At 36.3% G+C, this 21,888-nt stretch overlaps 1 protein-coding gene across 1 annotated transcript; it reads right to left on the reverse strand.

Moving 5' to 3' along the window:
- Positions 1-83: 83 nt before the first annotated feature.
- On the reverse strand, positions 84-17,270 carry LOC142986734 (transmembrane channel-like protein). Its single transcript, XM_076135346.1, has 14 exons — positions 17,178-17,270; positions 16,821-16,901; positions 10,755-10,917; positions 9,504-9,675; positions 8,932-9,073; positions 8,230-8,334; positions 7,634-7,822; positions 6,932-7,164; positions 4,378-4,569; positions 3,767-4,015; positions 2,095-3,406; positions 1,271-1,867; positions 897-1,113; positions 84-775 (listed from the first exon to the last, which is right to left on the reverse strand). Exons 1-14 carry the CDS (start codon positions 17,268-17,270, stop codon positions 84-86), a joined length of 4,437 nt encoding a protein of 1,478 aa, XP_075991461.1.
- Positions 17,271-21,888: the final 4,618 nt, after the last annotated feature.

Genomic DNA, 21,888 nt, shown 5'->3' on the forward strand with positions numbered 1-21,888 from the left:
TTTTAGACTAAATAGGAAAAGTAAGTACACAGAATAACTACAGTATTTTCAACATTTATTTTACATAGAACTACAAATACAATCTACAGTGAATATTGATACTTGTGCCCATCCTCTTGTTTGTCTTGAGTGGCAGGTTTAGTCTCCGTGATGCTTTCAACGCTGCTCTGACGTCTAAGAGACTTGAGATCGGGAGTCTTGCGCGGTTTCCCCTCACTCTTATGTTTCACTTTCTCCTTATCACCATTTTTGCTTTTCTTTTCTTTCTTAGTCAACACTTCTTCGTCACTCTCCGTGGTACTTATAGTTATAACTGGTATAACAGATCCGACTGAATCAGATTGCCTCGACTGTGTGCTCGATTCTGATGCTTGTTTCTCGTTATACTTTTTGTGGGCATATCTTTCTTTCGGCGTTTCTCCCACTATCTTTGGTTTCACACCATCCTTGATATCCTGCATTTGTTTCTCGATCACTGCTTTCTTTTCCGTGCGGTCGTCGACCTTTTCAAGCTTAACTTTGAGACTCTCTTCACCAGATTTGTGTTTTTTGCCGTCATCTTTAAATTCGACGCTGTTCCGTTTCTTCGGTTCCTGTCTAGATATAATGATATCTTTTATTTTAAGAACTTCTCTGGGTAAAGTCTCGTGAAAGTCCGTGTCGGTTTCATCGTCGCCATTGTTTGGAGAGTGTGTTGGTACGTCTTGTTCCGGTACGGCCTCTACGTCCGGTTTCTTGTCTAAAGCCATACCGACGATCTTAGCGAATATGTTACCTGCAACAAAATCGAGAACCTTCAAATACTTAGTTACCTTGAATACATAATAACAGTCATGTACTCTCGTATAATACCATCAACGATGATTTAAATTTGCTTAAGGAATTATAAATCTCACCACGTTTCTTCGCAATTTTCAAGGGTTCACTCGTTTCCTCAGTCAAAGTTTTACGATCATCAGAATCTATAGATTTGCTCATAGGAAGGGAAGGTAACGCTTTCTTCCACTTTGCGAATGGTGTGTTGTCCATCGTGGAAGAACCTGCGCGTCTTCGGGTGTCCGCTAATTGAAACATCTTCCGTCGTTCTTCAGTCCTTTCACGACGCAGTTGAATCTTTAAAAAGAATGATAACAATGTAACCATATACCACTAGTTTGAATTAATATAGAATATCAGTTCTCTCCATCGAGGCAGAGTAGGGCACAGGACAGACAGGCTTGAAAAGATATAAAAGAGCCTTTACCCAGCAGAAAAAAAAGAATCAACTTACCTTCAAATCATTATTAGCTTCCCTCAAAGAATTCGTCAACGAAGTCAAGTAATAAATGATCAGTATTAACAACACCAACAACGGGATCACAATAGCAGGCGACGCTATATACTCCAAGATAAAGTTCAAACTGTTTGGCAGTATCTTGTAAATATTAATAGTTAAGATATAATAGATTCTATCGTATTCAGAAAAGGGTCCACAATGCCATGACGGTTTTACCCATACGATTGTGTAGCCGACTGGTAAGACGCAGAGGAACAGCATAGTTAGGAGTAATGCTAGGTAGAAGTTGTTGCTTTTGGAGACCCTAAAGACGACTTCGTGAGGGACGTTGCAGGTCATCACAGCCCAAGATCTTAGATACATCATGATCATGAGCTTGGCCACGTTCAGCACGACGAGACCAGGAGAAAAGAACATTCCCATCCACACCATTCCTTGATTATTAATGAGGTGCAAGATGTTTTCCGCTATTTTAAAGTCTCCGTATTCGGGGAATTTCTTCTCAAGGTCCCAACACCAGCAGCGGTTTAAGTACCGGACAAGGAGTGCGCGGAAAAAATCCATGAATAAAGTGCCTAGGAGAACGAACACCTGAAATATCAAAAAATATTTATTTTAACTGATACTTTCTTCCATAAAACTTACCATTAAAAGGCTAGGATAGCTTTGCAAGTTGCCTTCAAATAAAAACAAATCTTAATCTTTAAAATGAATAATAATTTGATCAAAAGCTCGAAGCCATGTTTTTTCTTTGTACGTGTGTAGATTAAAAAATGGGCAATGAGAACAAGTTGTGTGAATAATAAATATGTACAAACCAAATCCATCATAGTCAGTTTGACCAACTCCTGTCCAAACATAGTTTCCCAACACAATTTTAACAGCTTTTTTCTCGTAGGCTTTGTTAAATTGTACATTTTTCTTTTATGTTCATCAATATAAGCAATATCAGTACCATTTTTATTCGCGACAGCTGTACACGTTTTAGCATAACACACTTTTTCAATTTTAGTACAATTAGAAATAGAGAATACTTGAGTAATTTCTTCGCCGCGGCAGTTGACAGTACAATTAAAGGAAATGTTTGGACAGTTCATTAAATTTATCGTAGATGGTACAGTCGGTTGCAACGTCGTCATCTTTGTTTGTTTTTCAGTCATCTGTGTAGTTTTATCACGCAAAACTTTATTAGTATTCTCCATATATTCTGATGTTGTTGAATACGCCGTTGATGTTTCTAAGACAACAGTATCAGTAGTCAGTTGTACAGTACTGCTAATGTCTTTTGTTGCATCAGTACTAGTTTCCATCATTTCAGAACTTGAAATATCAGTAATCTCAGTGAAATCTTTTAAAGTAGAATCAATATCAGTGGTCGATTCAAAAGGAATTGATGAGTCATACATTGTACTAGTTGTATATGAATCTAAATCAGTCGTTGTATCAGTATTGAGGTCAGTTGAATATGCAGAATATTCTTCAGTCTCAGGAACTATAGTATCCTCTGTAGAACTTAAATCAGTTGTTATATCAAAACTAGTACTAGAGTAAGTATAGTTCCAATCATCAATGTCTGTATCTGTTATATCCGTAGTAGATTCTGTATCAAACACGTCAAATGTGTAATCATCATCGTCCGATTTCGTACTGTCGTTCACATTTGTGAAATTCCTAGGTTGTTGTTTTAGCAAATCTCTTAGTATTTGTAGTTGTCTTAAACCTATATCTATATCTTGGATTGTGTTATTATTTGCATCTATATTGTCATTTGGTTGTGAATTTTGACGTCTTTGTCGAGAACGTTTTTCTGGTTTTGTTTTAGCTGTAGTGTAAGTCTGGAGAGTTGAGAAAGGGGCTGTCGCCGTAGTTTCTATAGTAACACCATCAGGTAGTATGACTTGTGTAGTCAGTTGTGCATTGCAAGGCTCACACGGAACTTCCTCTTCTATACAAAGACGGGGTATTTTTAAAGCCATAGATTCGTTCAAGCTCAGAGTACTGTTAGGCATAGTTGTCGCGTTCAAACTGAGCGTCGGTTTCAGTAAGTCCAAATCTTTACTCATGCCTTCGATTTTATTGAATAGTGCAAATATTAGGGAGTATAGATTGAGAAGATTTAAAAGCATGATCCTGAAAGATAAACGTTTTAATTTATTTCGTATCTAGACAGCTTTTGAATGGTATACGCCAGTTTTTTCGTCTGAGTGTAAACAAGTGGAAAAAGCGTCCAAGTTCCATCACTCACACTCAATATAGATCTATTGTATTAAGTTGTTACTACATTCAGACACACAAAGAGAAAAGGCACGTAATTTAATTTAAAAAAAACACGATAAATTATATCCTCCTACTTCTTTCGAAGTATCTTTTGGGAATGGGAATCGAAGCCACGACCGACCGATGTAATGGTAGCGGCTCGGGCTTGGCGACCTAAACCACTGCGCCACGGAGGCAGTCGAAGTTGGCTAAAAAACGTGCATCAATCTTTACCTGGCCAGTTGCAGTCTCAACTGCTTCCTCGGATGATAATGTTCCAAGAATCCCAGCAGTTCGAAGAATATAGGGAACGTGATGGAGATCATAGTGACGACTATTGTTGTCTCGTTCTCGCGCCACCAGCTCCTCGTCTTAGGGTCTCCGTCTGATCGAGTGACCACGGTCACGACGGCGTATGCTGATACAGCTAGTAGGATTATCACGCAAATGTTGACTAACGCTCGTAGGGATATTATTCGCCAACTGAAAATCAAAGTGTATGAGGTATTCTGTAAATCAATTGTATGTTTTTTATTGTAGATGAGATTGAAGCTTCTACTATTGGTAAAAATGAGGACAACAGTAATAAATAACCATTACTTTTTCAATGCTGAGCAACGACAATATTGGTAAATTTGCTAAGTTGGACAACGGTAGCAGTTGAACTACTAGTGTCTTTTTGTTAGGCAAGATTTTGGAACATTTTTCAATGAAAGTGACATTGAAATGAGTCTAGTCTAGTAGTCTAGTATTGAATTTAGTCTTGCGACTTCTTATTGTATGGTTCGTGGTCAACCTAGTGTCAAATTTGTTCAAGCCGTCATAAAAGTATGTCATAATCTTACTTTCCCAAGTCCTTCTTCTTCTCCGCCTCTTCGAGCAGCGCCTCCTTGAACCCTAGGATGACGGACGCGATCCTGTTGTGGGCTGTCTCCGTGTTCCCAATCATGAAGTCCCAGCCGGTGAACAGCTTCCAGGAGAATATACACTCGTCTTCCTTTTCAGATAGCTTTGACATTCTCGAGTTTTCGGCCATTCTGAGAGATAGATAAAATGTTAATTGATACTTATATTGTTACTACAAAAGTATGTCTGCTATAACTCAATTTTTAAGAAATTTTGTATAGAAGTAGGTCTGGTAAAACCTAGTCTCCAATATATGACGTACTTTGTCAAAAATTATATTCATTTTTTATAAATTATACACGAGTAGTATAGATATAAGTTCCCTTTTTCTATTTCTTAACGTGTAATATTAAAATTTACGTTAAGACTATTTATGGCGTTACTAAGCCAATTGAAAGAAGAATATAGAATTTATAACTACTCCATTCAAATACATGCAACGCAACTGCATAATTACTAAGAAATATCACCGATTATTCCAATCCCATAGCAACAAACATCGCAAAATCAAAATCAAATCATTTATTCATTTAGGTCAAATATTGACACTTATGATAGTCGTTACAATTACTGAATCTACCACTAGCTCGGAAAAGGGGTAGAGCCTTATGAGAAAAGCTATCAAGAAACTCACAGCCACTCTTTTCAATCGCCAAAAGTTTTACCTACAGTCCCTGGCCAAATTATTAGACGCACTAAAAAATTTTATATTTAATGTTAATTATCAGGTCATACTATACAGATCTATGGTTTTTGTTAGATGTAATGTATATTTTTTTATTATTCACCTATTTATCTCAATTTTCAAGATAAATAAAACATCATACTATAGATTAAAACTGTATTTTTGAGCCATTGAAAAAAAATTATATGAATGTGATTCAATTTTAATATTTTGTTGAGCCACCTTTAGCCGCTATCAGAGCTTAAATTCCGAGTGACATACTATCAATGCATGACTGTACCATCTCCTGCATTCGAGGATGAAGATTCCACACTTGTATGATCTTTTCTAAGAGCTGGGTTTTGTTAATGATCACATCTTTAGGAACTTCTCTTTTCATGAGTTCCCACACGTTTTCAATTGGGTCATATCGGGGCTATTGCCCGGCCAGTCCAACAGAGGGATGTATTTTTCCGCTAAATATGCTTTAACAGACCGAGCTGTGTGACAGGGAGGTCCGTCTTGCATAAAAATGAAGGTTTCTCCATTTGGAAACCACTCTTGGAGTTGTGGAATCAATCCATTAAAGTAAAACTTCTTTGTACTGATACTGTCTTATCATGCCATTTACCACGTATAGACGTCCAGTACCCTTGCCACTGATGACTGACCAAATCATAACTTTTGTAGGATGCTTTACAGTCTGTAGGACACAGTCAGGATGAAACTTTTCTCCATGACGACGCCGCACAAATTGGGGTTTGGTTTGTAAAATTTCAAATGTAATTTCATCACTAAAGCAGATCTGGAAACAATAGAAAAAAAAGAACATAAACATCAAGAGTAGCACATGCTCTTGCTAATTTCATAGAGAATTATGAAAGGTACCATTTGTGATGAAATTATAACATCTTACCGATCTCCAGAAGTCCACATCTTTATCACACCACTGTTTGGCCCATTTCAGCCGCTTTACCTTCATTGCATCTGTTAACTTGGGTTTCCTGGCGGGGCGGCAGGCCTTAAAACCTTAATCATTTAATTTCTTCCTAACACTACACTCAGAAGCATTCACATTAGCTTCTTGGAGTTGCGATATTATTAGTTTCGTGGTGGCAAATCCGTTTTCCAGGCATATTTTCTTTAAACATCTTTCTGACCTTCGAGTGAAAATAGGCTTTCTGCCGCATCTCTTCTTTCGTTCCGGGCTCAATTCCTCCCCTGACTCAATTTTCTTCTTTATGCGACGTCCGCTAGCTCAGAAATCTTCAGTCTTCGTGATATTTCTCGGTTTGTGAATGTGTTAGCATTCACGAGAGCTTTTGCTTCCGCTCTTTTACGTGGTGAAAGATCGCCTTCTTTACCCATGTTGAAAATGCTCTTATCGATAATTAAAACTGTGCACACGAAATAAACAAATAACTGCATAACATAAAACTACGAAACAAGTAAACACAGTACATAAAGTCACAAAAATATATGCGCAACTCAAAAACGCGCGCAAACGCGACAAGAACAAGTTTGTACTTACTTACGTTCGTTTTTTCAAGAGTTTAACGTAGCATTGCCATACCTTAATATAAATACAAATACGAAGTATAAAATAAATCTCTTTAATAACTTACTATTTTATTTATGTCAAAATATAAAAATACTACACAAAAACTAGTATAAAATACTTAATTATTGAAAAAACTACAGTGCGTCTAATAATTTGGCCAGGGACGGTATGTGGTTGATCATACAATAATTGATCATGCGAGGCGCTGCCAACAATCAATGATATATCGCAACTCAAACGGCATAAAATCCAGGAATAGACAACTTACTTCCTAAGTATAGCGACAAAGCTATAGATGTAGACCGCCAGGCCAGTGAGGAAGTAGGCCAGAGGCATGCGGTACTGAGGCCTCTCGATGTTGCTGTAGTACCCGTAGAATATGGGAGAGAACTTGAGCACTCCCTCGAACTCCCAGAGGGTTAGTAAGTTTGATGCGTTGCGTTTCTCTTCCTCCATTATCAGTTTCCTTTCGCCGTCTTGGTATGGATTTGCTGTTAGACACTGTAAGGTTATTTAGTTCTAGTATCTTATTATTATAGTAAGTTTCAAAGTTAAGCTATTTAGTGGATTTGGTAATGACTGCGTGAAAAGTATCTAACGAGGAAAATAATACGGAAAACATGAATCACTTAAGGACAAACATAAAATCAATATAATTTTGTTAGTGTTGTTCTAATAGTTACACTAGGATAATTGCGGTCACGCATTATTTATTTTAGTTTGCTTGAATATTGAATTAACTAAGCAGTAAGCTGTGAAGGTATTATTTAAAACCACCAGTACAACTTTAGCGAAACGACAGGCAAACTTTTGTAAATTATGCATAATCGAATTCGACATAATACATGAATAATTAAAAAACAAATTCGACCTATCATCAAGTCGTCCATTCTTAGGTATATATTATACCCTTATATATATATTATACTTCTTTAAATTTGATATTTTTACCTAAGCTTTAAGATGTTACCTCAGGTACAATAACGAAGACGAGGAGTATGACCCCAATGACCAGGTTGACCCAGAACAGCCAGCGCAGGAAGGTGAAGTAGGAGGCCACCACGGAGCCGAAGTGGGACTCGATCTCCTTGATGCGCAGCTCCCACGGTATCAGCAGGTTAGACATGTTGGCCGCTTCTCGCTTTGTTTGCTGCCATTTCTGTTTCAAAATAGTCGAAAGGGTATTGACAGTTTTGAAACTTATTTAATTACTTATAAAAGTTCAAATCAAATTGTTTACTCGTCCATGTATGTAGGAATTTTACAAAAGTTGTTATAGATGAAAGAATGGTGTAAATAAGGCCGCTGCACAGTATCCTAATGGATATACAAAAGACTCAATCTATTAGAAAAAAAAACGATAATGCAATTTTTAGGGAGATTGGCGAAGATATTAATTTTATCGTTATTTTATTCTTAATTAATATGAATTATCTACTTTTACTAGTACCAAAAAGTTGTGATCGTTGTTAAATACTCACACAGACTGACGTTACATAAAAAAACGACACGAAGACTAATAAATTGACCTCTATTGAGTAAATAATAAAGACCAAAATAGCTTACCGTGTTCAAGAATATATTGAATCGTGCGTAAATATCTTTAGTACAGTTGGACTGCGCCAGCCGCTCCTGCAGTTGTCCCTCATGACGTTTGATGTAGCCTTTAGCCTGTCAAGTCAGGATTGTACAGTTTAAAAACTGTTGCAATCTATGGCAGCATAGACACATAAGCTAGACAATATATAGAAATATTTGTCTATTCCTCAATTTATAATAACACTAGCGGCCATCCCCGCCTTCGTCCGCTTTAAACAGTTATTTTACAAAAAATCTTTACAACTTTCAACACATAAATGTTTCTCTTGAATTACCCCATCTATTAAAAAAACCGCATCAAAATCCGTTGCGTGGTTTTAAAGATCCAAGCATATATACATACAAACATAGGAACAGACGCGGAAAGCGTCTCTGCCTAATATTATGTAGTGATGAATGACATTTAAAGATCAGTAGGTACCTAGACAATGCAAAACTTAAGCTTACCAGTTTACCATTCGTTGGACAATCTGTAAATAAGTATCTGATAGCGTAAGTTTATCTATTGGATATTCTATACGTACTTTGGTTCAATCAAGTTTAAAGAACGATTTAGTCTCTTCAATATACAGTTCACAATATCCAACATGTTAAACTTCAGACTAACAGTGCAATGACTAACCCAAGACGCTAGTTCAACAGCATTATAAATCTCGCTGGTAAAGCTACCTGGTGCACGATTTTGAGTTTCCTCCGCATGCCCAAGGGTTGCTGCTTCACGGAGCCGAGCACCTCCTTGTGTAGGTGGATGTTCTCGAAGATCTGCTCCTCCGTCACGAGTGCTGACTGCTCGTCCATCGATATCGCTGTACTGAAGGTTTTACGTCATCGTTAGTAAAGTACGGACGATAAATATATGAAAGTAACAAGTTTATTTAGCGAATTTTCCAGGAAGGACCTCAAGGAATTTAAACATGATGAACCAGAAACTAAATATTTTCGGTGTACCGGTGGTTGAAATTGGGACTTTACTTGGTTAGGTACAGCAAAGTATTCAATAATAACGTTGACTAAAGTGATGCAGTGGTTTAGTTGGTCGTCACGTTGCAGTAATCGTGTAGGAGTTTGTGGATTCGAATCCTACACGAAACAAATATTATATGTAATTTTGTGTAATGCACGTTAACAATTCCCCACTGGTAAAGTCTCGTTACGCATTGCTTTTCCAGTCTGCATGTGTTTAAATGTCCCCGAAACATACAACTTGCGAAAGTTGTTAAAAATTACAATAAAAATCTTACTCTCCAGAGCTAGTAGTGAATACAGAAGACCGTCTCCGCGGTCTATTCTCATCGGCAAGGAACGGTGATGACGGTCTTCTAGCGCGGCCCTTGCGGGATCTCCTGACGCTGGCCCGGCGCTGACGCAGGACCGCGCTCAAGCTTGCGGAGTAGTCCTCATCCTCTGAGCCATCTGAGGGAAAGGGAACTCTCGTAAAAGTAGAAAAGAACTAAGTATATACATTCGTCTATTCATTCGTCGTATTTATTGAAGACGAGGTATTGTATAAATATAATGCACTGTTGTATCTTTAACATAAGGAATTTTAAACGCTGAGTTATCTACTGATACAGTTATACCAATCCACTAGACTGAGAATAAAGTATTACACGAACATTTCCTTTGGTCGGAAATAATATGTAGTCATAATGACCACAAGTTAGCGCAAAACCGAATATAAGATAAAAAACATGTAACGGGAACTACAAATATACCAGTGAGATTTCCAAAAATCTTGAATATTATTGTCATCAGCATCGTAATATCCTGCATGTAATTAAATACCTGCCTGCATAATTTAAGTTGTGTTACCGCAACTTTAAGACGTAAGGAGTAGAATATATTTAAGATGGACCCCAAAAACCTGTTTTAAAATCAATTTGTTTCGAAAGATTGCACAATATTATCGTGGCCATTAAAAATCCCTTTGATACTCTCGAGCATGAAAAAATAAAGGCTACAAATTACTGGGGGCATTTTGACCGCGGTTGATACAAAAGGGTCATAATTTATCTTAAAAAAAGATTCTGCGTTAAGAGAGGAGTATTCCGATAGCAAGATATAATACCAAACATACGACAACAGGATTTTTTGTGGTTTGAAGTCTTTTTACAAAATAATATTATATTCCTGCCTATTTAGCAGTTCACTAGCCTTTCAACCATTGCCCTATTTGCACTGTCATCAAATATCAATTCGCATACAAGAAAAAAACGGTCGCTGCCAGCAAATTTTACGAAGCATTGACAAATATCATAATAATACAAAACACTGATATGATAATTTTACACTACACTTCCCTTTTTTATTGCTGAAGTAATCAATGGAGCATTATGCAGATACATATATCTTTTAAACGCTGCATAATCCTCTAGTTTAAATTACTTATAAAATATTTTATAGATAAACTTTTTGTGCAGTCTATGTTAGCATACAGTGTACAAACATCTCAAACATTTTATCATAACCTTTCAGACTGTTTGTTGTCTTACCTGCAGCAGACGGCGAGAACTTGACTTCATTGCTCAAGGGTGTCTCAGAAGGCAGGTGGAACAGGTTGACTCCTGACGAGGACATGCTGCTGGGGTCTGCCCACGTCACGGACAGCCGGTCTACCGACGGCTGCGGCGACGAGGGCGGGTGGTCGCACGAGCCCTAGCAGAATACAGTGTGAGAGTTGTATGAGAGACCGAAGCTGTTCACGACGTAATGTTCAAATTCTAACTAACGAAATAGAGTGTGCTGAAGTTAGGAAAACTGATTCTTTTAATGTTTGTTCTCCTAATATTTTATTTTGTTGACGGCTTTTTTATTGTTTTTAGTTTATACGCTGCTATATTTTTCGAATCTCAACGGGAGTGTTCGGGACTAAAGTGTGAAGCGATTTACTGCTTGTGTTAAAAATTTGGGCAGCTTATAATACCCGAATGAAGATTTTTTGATTTCACTCATTTATAATTTAAATATTATAGACAATCGTTTAAAATACATCTAGCTCGTAACGGTAGTAAATACACGACAGGTCTTTGACCATAAAAATAAATGCTAGTTGCGCTCTTGTTAACAAAATTATCATGAAACTTTAAATTCTATTAGTAAATTAGAAAAACAATGTTTATTCACGCGTCGCTATTATTATAATCATTCGCCAATTACTTAGCTACACAATTATTTTCACTTAAACCTTTGTTAGATTTTAATTATACCTTCGCCGTTTTAACTTTTAATTTGTAAATGTAACCTCCTTTTTCGTGGACTAGATTAATTTAGGGGATTTTTAGAACAGTCCGTTTAATTTAAAAGGAATGCGTCATTGTGATTTTAATGCAAGATTAATTTAGCAAAGCAAAATACCAATTTTTGATCAACAAAAATGTTTGTTCTAAAATCACAGTACTACTTTGTTTCGAAGATTTTTTTTTGGGTGAAAACACTTGAATAAAAATACCTTTTAGTGAAATCAAAAGGTTGGATCAAAGAATTGCCACAGTGGTATTATTTGGAGCAAGGGAGGAGAGGTACTGTGTCCGACTCATCGGTCACGACTGATGTAAGGTACACCGCGCACGGAACACACTGGGACATTAATCCAAGGATTTATGGAACAACAACAATACTACTGACATGAGTGTGTGAGTGGCTTTAGAGTGTAGTGGACCTAACACACGAGTCTTCGTTAAACGATTGAAGTCTAATGTGGCTAGTAAAAGTATAAGAAGTAGACGTTTAAACAAAGGGATAAAAAAAAATTATGGGGTATGAACTGCTACTTGATACAATTCCTACGTCTTAAATACTCGTTATTTAGCTTCAGTCACATCCAGACGAAATCCTACTTAGAATTTAAAATAAACTGTATAGACAATCTGAGCGGCAGTGGAAGTTTCGATCACAAGGTTTCGAGTTTGATTCTTTTGGAGTCCAGTCAGCCTGGGACCACGGCGAGTGCAACCTGCGCCGAAACGTTAGGCATTTTAAGGTAAAATGTGTGTTCGCGTTAATTCCCGTATTCTTTTGGAGTTTTCTATATTGATAGTAACTCAGAAGATGGTGTGTAACCAATTTTGTAAATAGCGAATGTAGACATTTTACATACAACCTCTACGACCTTTATGCTTTGGCTGGCAGCGACGACTGCCGTACACAGGGTCTTTCGTATTCCTGGGTAAGTCCTATTGGGAATTTGTAGTTAATATAAGAAAATTCTCAATAGTAGTCCGAAGTCTGGCGACGACCCTGTTATCCGGCAGTAGACACTGTCACAATTGGACTGATATTGTAAATGGTCAAACATTTTTCACATAACACGCGTGACAATTCACTTTTAGGTATAGGCGAATAATCGAGTATATCAGAGGCAATAGGCTCGCGCCCTATTATTTGAACTAACATTGTTTACGGCGAAACCTTCGGTTAAACCAGGCGAGATATTGTTTGTATGAGCAGAGATTTTGTAAAAAATAACATAAGGATAATATAAAGTCGTTTCAGTGTACGTTATTCCTCACAAAGCTAAATTAATATAGACTATGCGCTGTTATTGGGAGGTGCGGTGAGAAATAAGCGGTGCTTATAGTACACTCGGAGACAACGCGCTTCTGTCACCAGCTCGCCATTCAACAACCGAGTAATAAGATCCGTTGTTTTTATTATCACATACCAATACTTGTTGTAATACAATAAAATAGATCAATGATGTTTGTTCTGCTGTTTTAGCACCTATGGTTAGACTTTCTGGTAGATATTTTTAAGCCGCTCATAGCTTGTTTTGGTCACGAGCCGATAAGACATCGGGGGTTAAGCAACATTTAGCGTAGATATTTCGTAGATGGGTATCCGCTAAATGGTATTAGAGTAGGCTGAGTGTTTTTGTGGTTCGAAAATATAACAAAATTGCAATTTAAAGCCTATATAATCCAAGCTATTTAGACGAAAATCGCTAAGCTGAAATTTAGTTATTTCATTGTCAACTCTCTTTTAATTGGTTCAAATGTATTAATTTACATACTTTACTCTAATTTTCCATTTAAACGTTATTATTAACTTAACACAGTTTATACGTAGTTTTAACTTTTTGTTTGATAGTGAGTCACAAGATCCTTATAAAAATAATGTCTTTATTAAACTCCAAGTGCATTTAGCAATAGCGTGTCACAATTTGATACATTGAATGCAAAACAGAAGGTACATATGTTGTCGGCGACTGTCCCCAATGATATAGTTGCAGCCATCACGCACACCGCTGTGCTCGGCAAAAATGCGATTGTAGATCTACCAGCTTATTTACACAGCATTTGACACTTTATAATAAGAGCCATTAATGCCCGGTTTCTGAGGTACATTTAGCGGTAGTTTATCTATTCAATAGCGTTTTTGTTAGATGAGATTAAACGCTATTGAATAGATAAACTACCGCTTAATGTATAATCCGGGGGTAAATAATTTAAACACTTGAGTACTATATTTTGATGCCACAACTTTTAAATGATTTAGCTCTTAGCTTCGTAATTTTTGGATTTGGCTTCTAATCAAAATCTTTTACAGTTCCCAAAAATTTTGTATAAAGATTGCACAATATTGTTCCAATTTCTTTGGTGTTGTTGTTTTATTTACAGTTTTGATTTCGCAATTAAAAATCCATAAGCAAAAGTTTTAGCTAGGATCCTCGATGTGGTTAAATTGAAGTTAAGGATTTAGAACGCTGACACTCATCAATGTAAAGCGTTGAAATCTTCTTGTTATTCCTGCTCTGAGAAGCAAGTCTAGAATCTAATATTATAATAAGTACTTATAACAGGCATTGACTGACACATGATTCTTTAGAATCTACTGCAATTTTCATCAAAAAAGGTCCTAAACAACATATTTTTTGCAAAATTTGAGGCATAACAATTAAATAGATAAAATTGGTAGGAATCGTCCACGCCCCGCGCCGCGCTCGTCTCGTGTCATGGCGCAGTTCGTCTTCGGGTGTCAATGAGCGGTGCCCGACACTGATTAACTTAGCCGAAATAGGGCTGTCACGCTAACATTTAATTTTATTTGATAATTGGCTTTATTTTACCTTTGATGTGGTTATTAATAAAAGTAAAAGTTGTTTGCTGTCTTTAAAATAGAGTCCTTTTGGCGATTCACTTTGATGTTTGGTATGTTTCAGTTGAAACGGTTACAGGGGCTTCTGTTACTTAAGTAAATTCTCTATATTGGTATTTCCTATTTCTATCATCATCTATACTTCAAAACTAGTCAAGTTTTTTCGTAGTTAATGATTTAAGTTACAAACGCCATACAAAACTTTAGTGCTAGCTCTCTATAAAATAAAAATTACTTCCTTGAATGAAATTAAAAAGATTCTCATCTTTAACACCACAAATATAATGGACAAAATGGTCTTTACAGAATGAACTTTATTACATTATTTTTTTCGTATGAGAAAGTAAGTTGATGAATAACTTGTAGGTGCCAACCCTAGCTGCTAATTTCGTAACTATCCCTCCCCTCGTAAGCATTCGTATAAAAGCAATTATAGTTATAGCACTCAGAACGATAATGAAGGAAGCCACACGAAAGATAACAGATGACCTATAATATACGACTATTTTATCATTATTGGACATTATACTATTAACATAAATACATTTCTAACAATGTTGAACGGTTTTTTTATTATCTACAGCTTTATTCAATAGGTATGCGTTTCTTTTTGAAGAAAGTGTTGCGGCGAGACATGAAGGCATGTGAGGTTGAGGAAGACGACGTCAAGGATCGGGCGAAGTGGAGGAAAAGTGTTCGGAAGGCTGACCCCACAACAATATGGGACGAATAGCCAGGAAGAGAGAGAGGTGTGCGTTTCTTTTTAAATAATAGTTTAGGTAAATGAGTGTTTCAAGGAGTGACGGGAGCTGAAACTTACTGAGAGAGGTTTCGGTGTAGAAACAACAAGAGTATCGGAAGCTTTTCAATATATTTGGCAACACTCTCTTTAAAATAGGCAATAGCTGAGAGTTTGATTAAATAATCGTTAAATTATTTGGAACACTGAAACTAGACCACATTTTTGAAACTTTATTAAAAGATTAATTTATTTAAAAAAGTGAAATTCGCCTGACAATATTATTCTTTGAATTCTAAAAGATACTGAAAGATGCCGTGCCTTTGATTATGTTATTTATATGTAAGTACCTTAAAGAGATAAATGAAAGAAAGACTAGCTGTTTAAGAACAAGCCAAGAACATAATTGTTTTCAAAAGCTTGTAAAAAGGTCTATATCTATATTTCTAAAAGTGTGAATCTCGAAAAATTTGTTACTTGTGTGTCAGGACAGTGTGACGACACCGTTGAAGAGCTCAGTTAAAGCCCGTTTTTCCCCTCACATAAGACAGAGTCATGTCCAAGCAAGTATTAGTAAGTAACAAAAAGTCGTGTAATCAAATCTATTTTCCTTCCAAATAGAAAATCCCATCAAACACAAAACACTACGGTAGCCGGTGTGGTGTTACATTTCGTTAATTGAGCCCGTTTAGAGGTCGCGCCGAGCCCTGATTGGCTGTAATTACTCTTTGTGTACCTTACTCAATAATGGTGGGCACTGAACGAGCGCCGAATACCGAGAACACTTCGTTTTACGCGTTTGCACCTAGTTAGCTGATGACTCACGTTAGACTTTACTAGGATTTATAATTACAACTAATAGAAATACATTTTAAAAACACTCATTAAAAAGTATAAAAATAAAAGATCGGGCTACAAATTAAGTATCGTAAGCTTTTACGAATCAATCGCTTAATACCGTTTAAAGTAGCATTAGAAAATTATGTAAAATAGTATCATTTTAGAATTCCAGTAACAAAATCGATAAATTTAAGGCTCTATCTATTTCAGCCATTAAAGCAAAGTACAAGTTGACTGGGAGGTTCCTGACTAGAAACCGAGAATCGAGACAATGAATACTAATCTTCGAGAGCCCTATACAATACGGTATAGTACTAGCCAAGTACCATCACGTTTATGAACGTGTATCAGCAAGATCTTACATGAATGGTACATAATAGAAGAAAGTAACATGCTTGCTTCTTCATTCAGAAATATAAAGATACTAGAGGCCGCAAGCGACTTCGTCCGCGTGGAAACCCTTCCCGTGTAAATCCCGATCCCTCGGGAACTCCGGGATAATGAGTAGCCTATGTGTTATTCTGTGTCTTCAACTACCTATATACCAAATTTCATCGTCATCTTTTTAGTAGTATTTTCGTGAAAGAGTAACAAACATCCATACATACATAAATTCTCACAAACTTTCGCATTTATAATATTAGGAGGAAGTAGGATTTGACGCATACACTATAGAATAGAGCAGTCGGCTTCTTACTATATATTCAGGTACACACAGCTATTTGACGCGTACCACACACTTGAAAACAGGCATCTCTGAATGCAGATTTTTTTTCATGGTCTATTGTATAATAAACATCTAGACTGGCAGCGTGTCAAGCCAAGTTCAAACAAAGGAACTGGCTGGCCAGCGCCAAGTGTAATTTTATATACATATATAACGTACCTGTGGAGTAAGCTCTGCCTTACTGATGTCGATAGTGACCCTCGGCCGCGGGTCCAGCTTCAGGATGCCCCGTTCTTTACCCTGAATACAACATGTATTTGTTTACTGAGTAATATTAGTGAAAGTTATTCAAACTATGTGATTCTTGTGACATTAATCATACAATCGAGGTAAATTTGGAAGATCTGAATAATTCTCATAGTCTGATAACTTAGTAGAGGGCTTCGGCATGCACAATTTATCTAGATTATATAATAATCTGTGTAGTTCCAATATAAAGTAGTTGTGTGAAATAGGCCTCTTCCTCCTGCGTAAACCTGCGGGTCACAGATGTTCTAAACTTCTAATTTTGTGTACCTCCGCCAGCCACGAAGCTTGCATGCAAGATTCTCTACTAAGTTGTTCGGCTTTCAACACATTTTGATCGCAAGTACAAGACAATACTGGCATACAAGACCACATAAAGAGCAACGTTCGCTTTCGTATAATAAATATAGATGGAGTGTGATGACTTTAAAATAAAACGTATTCTTATATGTTTAGGTAAGTACATAATGCTCAGCTAAAAAACTATGAACTAGACTTGGAGATATTTCTAGAAGAGTTTAATACAATTGATAGACAAGAGAAGAGACAATAGAAAGATATTTGAAAAACTCGGAAAATATATATTTGTTATGTCATCCAAACACAACATCTCAATAGTTCAAAATGTATAGTTCAAACTAAAAATATGAAATATGGATTCAAAGTTCATTGCAATTGGTCTTCTCGTTTATACAAAAAACTACTTCATTATTTAGGAACCAAACACATGGTTTAATTATAAACACATGCTTACAATTTAGCTTTAAACTACATATTTATGCCTCATTTACGAAAACAAAACGTTTGTACAGACACCTAAATTAATTTTGTATAGTGAGTAAATTCTGTTGAATTTTTGTCTGAAATACGTACATTTTATCGATTTTTACTTATCTCTAAAATTCAATCTACATCGAAAAGCTAACATCACGATTAAAAGTATTTAATAATAATAATTAACATCACATATTATTAAGGAATATTTAACAACTGCGTGATTCACACCTAAGTAGTCTAGTCTATAGAAAAACAAAATTTTCACTAATTTACATTTAGGCCGAATTATAGAAGCAATAGAATCTGTTTTAGTACCTACGTAAACACAACTAGAATCAATCTTAAAACTTGTGGAAACAAAAATGAAAGCAAGGCAGGCTTCGTTTCACCATTTCTAAATATCTATCAGATAGTTTATCGAATAGATATTTAACAGTTGTTTTCACACATTTGCCGTCATTTTATTTAGCAGATAGGTTATCTGACACTTAAATATAAACTGTAAAACTCGTGTCTAGTCAATGGACAATAAGAAAAACTTATAATAACACCTATAATAAATATTCAGTTAACATAAAAAAAACATTTTTTTAAATACTTAATAGAAAGATGTAAATATTTGAAATTATGTAACCTAGTTAGTTAAAAATTTAAACAATTACAGCAAGACGTCCTAACACTAAATCTTAATTAACACTATAAGTTAGCTATTACAATTAAAAATTCAAAGAAGGTATGGTACCTTAGGATCCATGGTAGCCCGCAGCGTAGACGATCAGACCAACTACTGCAGTTTGAACTGAGTGTCGCGCGGCAAAACACCCCTTTCACACAGGGTGTAAGTCTTGTTTAATACGTTTTTGGAAACCACAACCATAGTAGCACAAATTTTAGATTTAGGGGCATAAAAACAAAATAAACTAGATACTGTTGGTACTAAAATCCCAAAAATGTTTACTGTTTTTTGTAAACAGCTTAGATGTTTAACAAAATCTTCTACGATTTTGTATATTCTGCTAGATTTATTCTGTTTAGAATAACCATGTGAAAGAAAGTTACAGTGCGTCTGCATCTATACTTCAGTTGATCTAAACAACCTCAATGTCGAACTTTATTCATTAGATATGTTAACAAATGAATAAAATTCAACATTATTCCGTAAAATAGAATAGAAAACTAACGCAAAACATTCACATACACACACAATAATAGTTTGCCAAACACCAAAAGAAGAACGTCACTTGCAATGACCTCTACAAACTTCACACACGAAACCAACATCTCTACTCCTTCTTTTCTTACTATAATACTTCTTAACTACACCAACCTTTCTTCTCACCGGTACTTCCAGGTGACAGGTGCCCATCACGTCGCCGGCCACCTCCACAACTGTCAAGCTAATGTCAAAAGTTTACGAGTATTATCCCACAAAACAGTACGCACTCTAATAAACCACCTTTATGACCGCCGCAAATATAACACGAACGTTGAATCGATAGCACTTGAATTAATGTTGTTTTGTATGTAGGTACGGATGTAACATACATACAGTACTAGCTGACCCGCGCAACTTCGCTTGCGTCACATAAGAGAGAATGGGTCATCATTTTCCCCGTTTTTGTAACATTTTTTACTGGTACTCCGCTCATATTGGTCGTAGCGTGACGACATATAGCCTATAGCCTTCCTCGATTAATGGGCTATCTGACACTGAAATAATTTTTCAAATCGGACCAGTAGTTCCTGAGATTAGCGCGTTCAAACAAACAAACAATATTAGTATAGATACGTAATATACGTATGCTCCCGTGGGACTAGGCCGAAACTTGTGTAGGGATAATTGTTTTTGTTTTAGTTACATAATCAGGCTTATTTTCCCTGGAGAGGGAAGAATATCAAATACTATCGCGATCGCGGCCCATGTATTTATATTGTAGAGTTCCGAGCTGGGATAAATGGGGAATTAAAACAGAAACGTTTTCGATCTGTAAATAGAAGGCAACACAGTAATATTACTATATGAAATGAAAGCCGAATAGCATTTGGGTCCGAAGATAATTTACTCTAGTAACTTCTAGTAGCATATCGGCAATAAATCTTCAAAAAATTATAAATATTTTTTTCTAAATTCCGGGGTTATGCACTATGGCAGTGAGTTTCAGAGTAATTAGTGGAAAACCGCACAAAGGTGGGTTGTTAAAAGGGGTGAGACGAAGCAGGTCGCTTTACACCGTCCATCCACTACAATACTATTATTTTATCAATGAAAATTATAAGAATAAAATGTATTTACTAATTCTAAGCACTAATCAGGCAAGAAATTTCATAGGATTTCTGTCTAAGCTAATCTAACTGAGTCCATAAATACTGTTTAATATGTTTTCAGTGTGAAAGGTCCCATAGCAAATATCAATAAATACATATAAAAGAAACACACAAACATTCTAAGAAACTTCACTGTATACCAAGAACGAACACAGTTTAGTAATATTTTTATTGGGCTGTCTGTTTTCCCTGTAATTTGAATACAGGGGACATAACTATATTCTTATGATATACTTTCCTACCACTTAGAGCCAAAAAGTATAGTAGAGTATCAGTTCTGTACCTCTCTCTTTCTCTACGAGGTAGGACATTAAGCCATTTGCTGTCTCTTATGTATTTAGACTAGCTGACTCGCGCAACTTCGCTTGCGTCACATAAGAGAGAATAGGTCAATTTTTTTCCCGTTTTTGTATTTTTTTTACCGCTACTCTGCTCCTAATGGTCGTGATGATATATAGCCTATAGCCTTCCTCGATAAATGGGCTATCTAACACTGAAGTAATTTTTCAAATCGGACCAGTAGTTCCTGAGATTAGCGCGTTCAAGCAAACAAACAAACTCTCCAGCTTTATAATATTAGTACCTATAGTTTTTTTATCCCATGGGTACGGCGGCGGCGGAAGAAACATGGACTATCCCTGGTTGACAAGGCATGATAGTATATTACAGAACGTTTAATTAATTGTTCCTTAAATATTCCGTCTCATCTAGTATTCAACAACGTAATTAGAATAGCTATGGATGGAGAACTACACGTCACATCGTGTCCACTCGCAAAGACATTTGTTTCAAGTGACACGAGTGGCACGTGGGGACTATGCACCTCATAAGATAATCACTTAATAATAACTTCAATGCTGTACACGATTGATAGATTGCTATACCGATTTGTCACTGTCGATAGTTTACAACACATATCCATAGCAATCGTTATAAGTACCTAACTAGCAGCCCACTACCTCTTTGCCTGGTTTAAAAAGTTATCTTACACAAATTATTTATAATTTTCTCACGTATGTATAAACTTTCCTCTTAAATCAATTCATCTATTAAAAAACTTTATCAATTCATCAATCAAATTCGTTGCGTAGTATTAAAGGCTAGCTGACCCGCGCAACTTCGCTTGCGTCCCCGAAGAGAGAATGGGTCATAATTTTCCCCGTTGTTACTCGTTGCTACTTCGCTTCTAATGGCCTATAGCCTTCCTCGATAAATGGACTATCTATAACTGAAATAATTTTTCAAATCGGACCAGTAGTTCCTGAGATTAGCGCGTTCAAACAAACAATCAAACAAACAAACTCTTCAGCTTTATAATATTAGTATAGATGTAAGCATACATAGGGAGACAAAGCGTAATGCAACTTTGTTTTATACTATGTAGTGATACTAAAGTCTATATGTCCGTCTGCCTGCTACGCTTTCAGGGCTGAATTACCGAGATAATTGTCCGAAAAATAATTACGTGCGAGCTAAGTCGGGTGAGTCAGCTAGTATATAAATTATCACGCCTTACCCACCAAGGAATAAGCTGAATCCAAAGAACGCCACGTTCTCCAGCTTTGTTTACATTTAAACAATTAGAATAATAGAGCTTTTAGAATCTATGTGAAGTCGTTTTATTCAGATAACATGGTAGAGAGGCATTAAACCCCCAAAACCCCCATCCCTCATTCTTAACAGTGGAATAAATGTGTTAATTATGATAACTCTATTAAATAAGTTTGTTTTAAAATTCAAAATTAATAAAACTTTTATTTAAAACGCCACCTGGTTGGAAAATGCCGAACTAATTTCCACCCCTACAGGTGAGGATGAAGTGAAATGTCCGCAAGCTTTACTCGCAGAAATTTAACATAGTTTTAGTAGATGGCACTGT

Source organism: Anticarsia gemmatalis, chromosome Z (genome assembly GCF_050436995.1).
Source record: "Anticarsia gemmatalis isolate Benzon Research Colony breed Stoneville strain chromosome Z, ilAntGemm2 primary, whole genome shotgun sequence".
Taxonomy (NCBI): Eukaryota; Metazoa; Arthropoda; class Insecta; order Lepidoptera; family Erebidae; genus Anticarsia; species Anticarsia gemmatalis.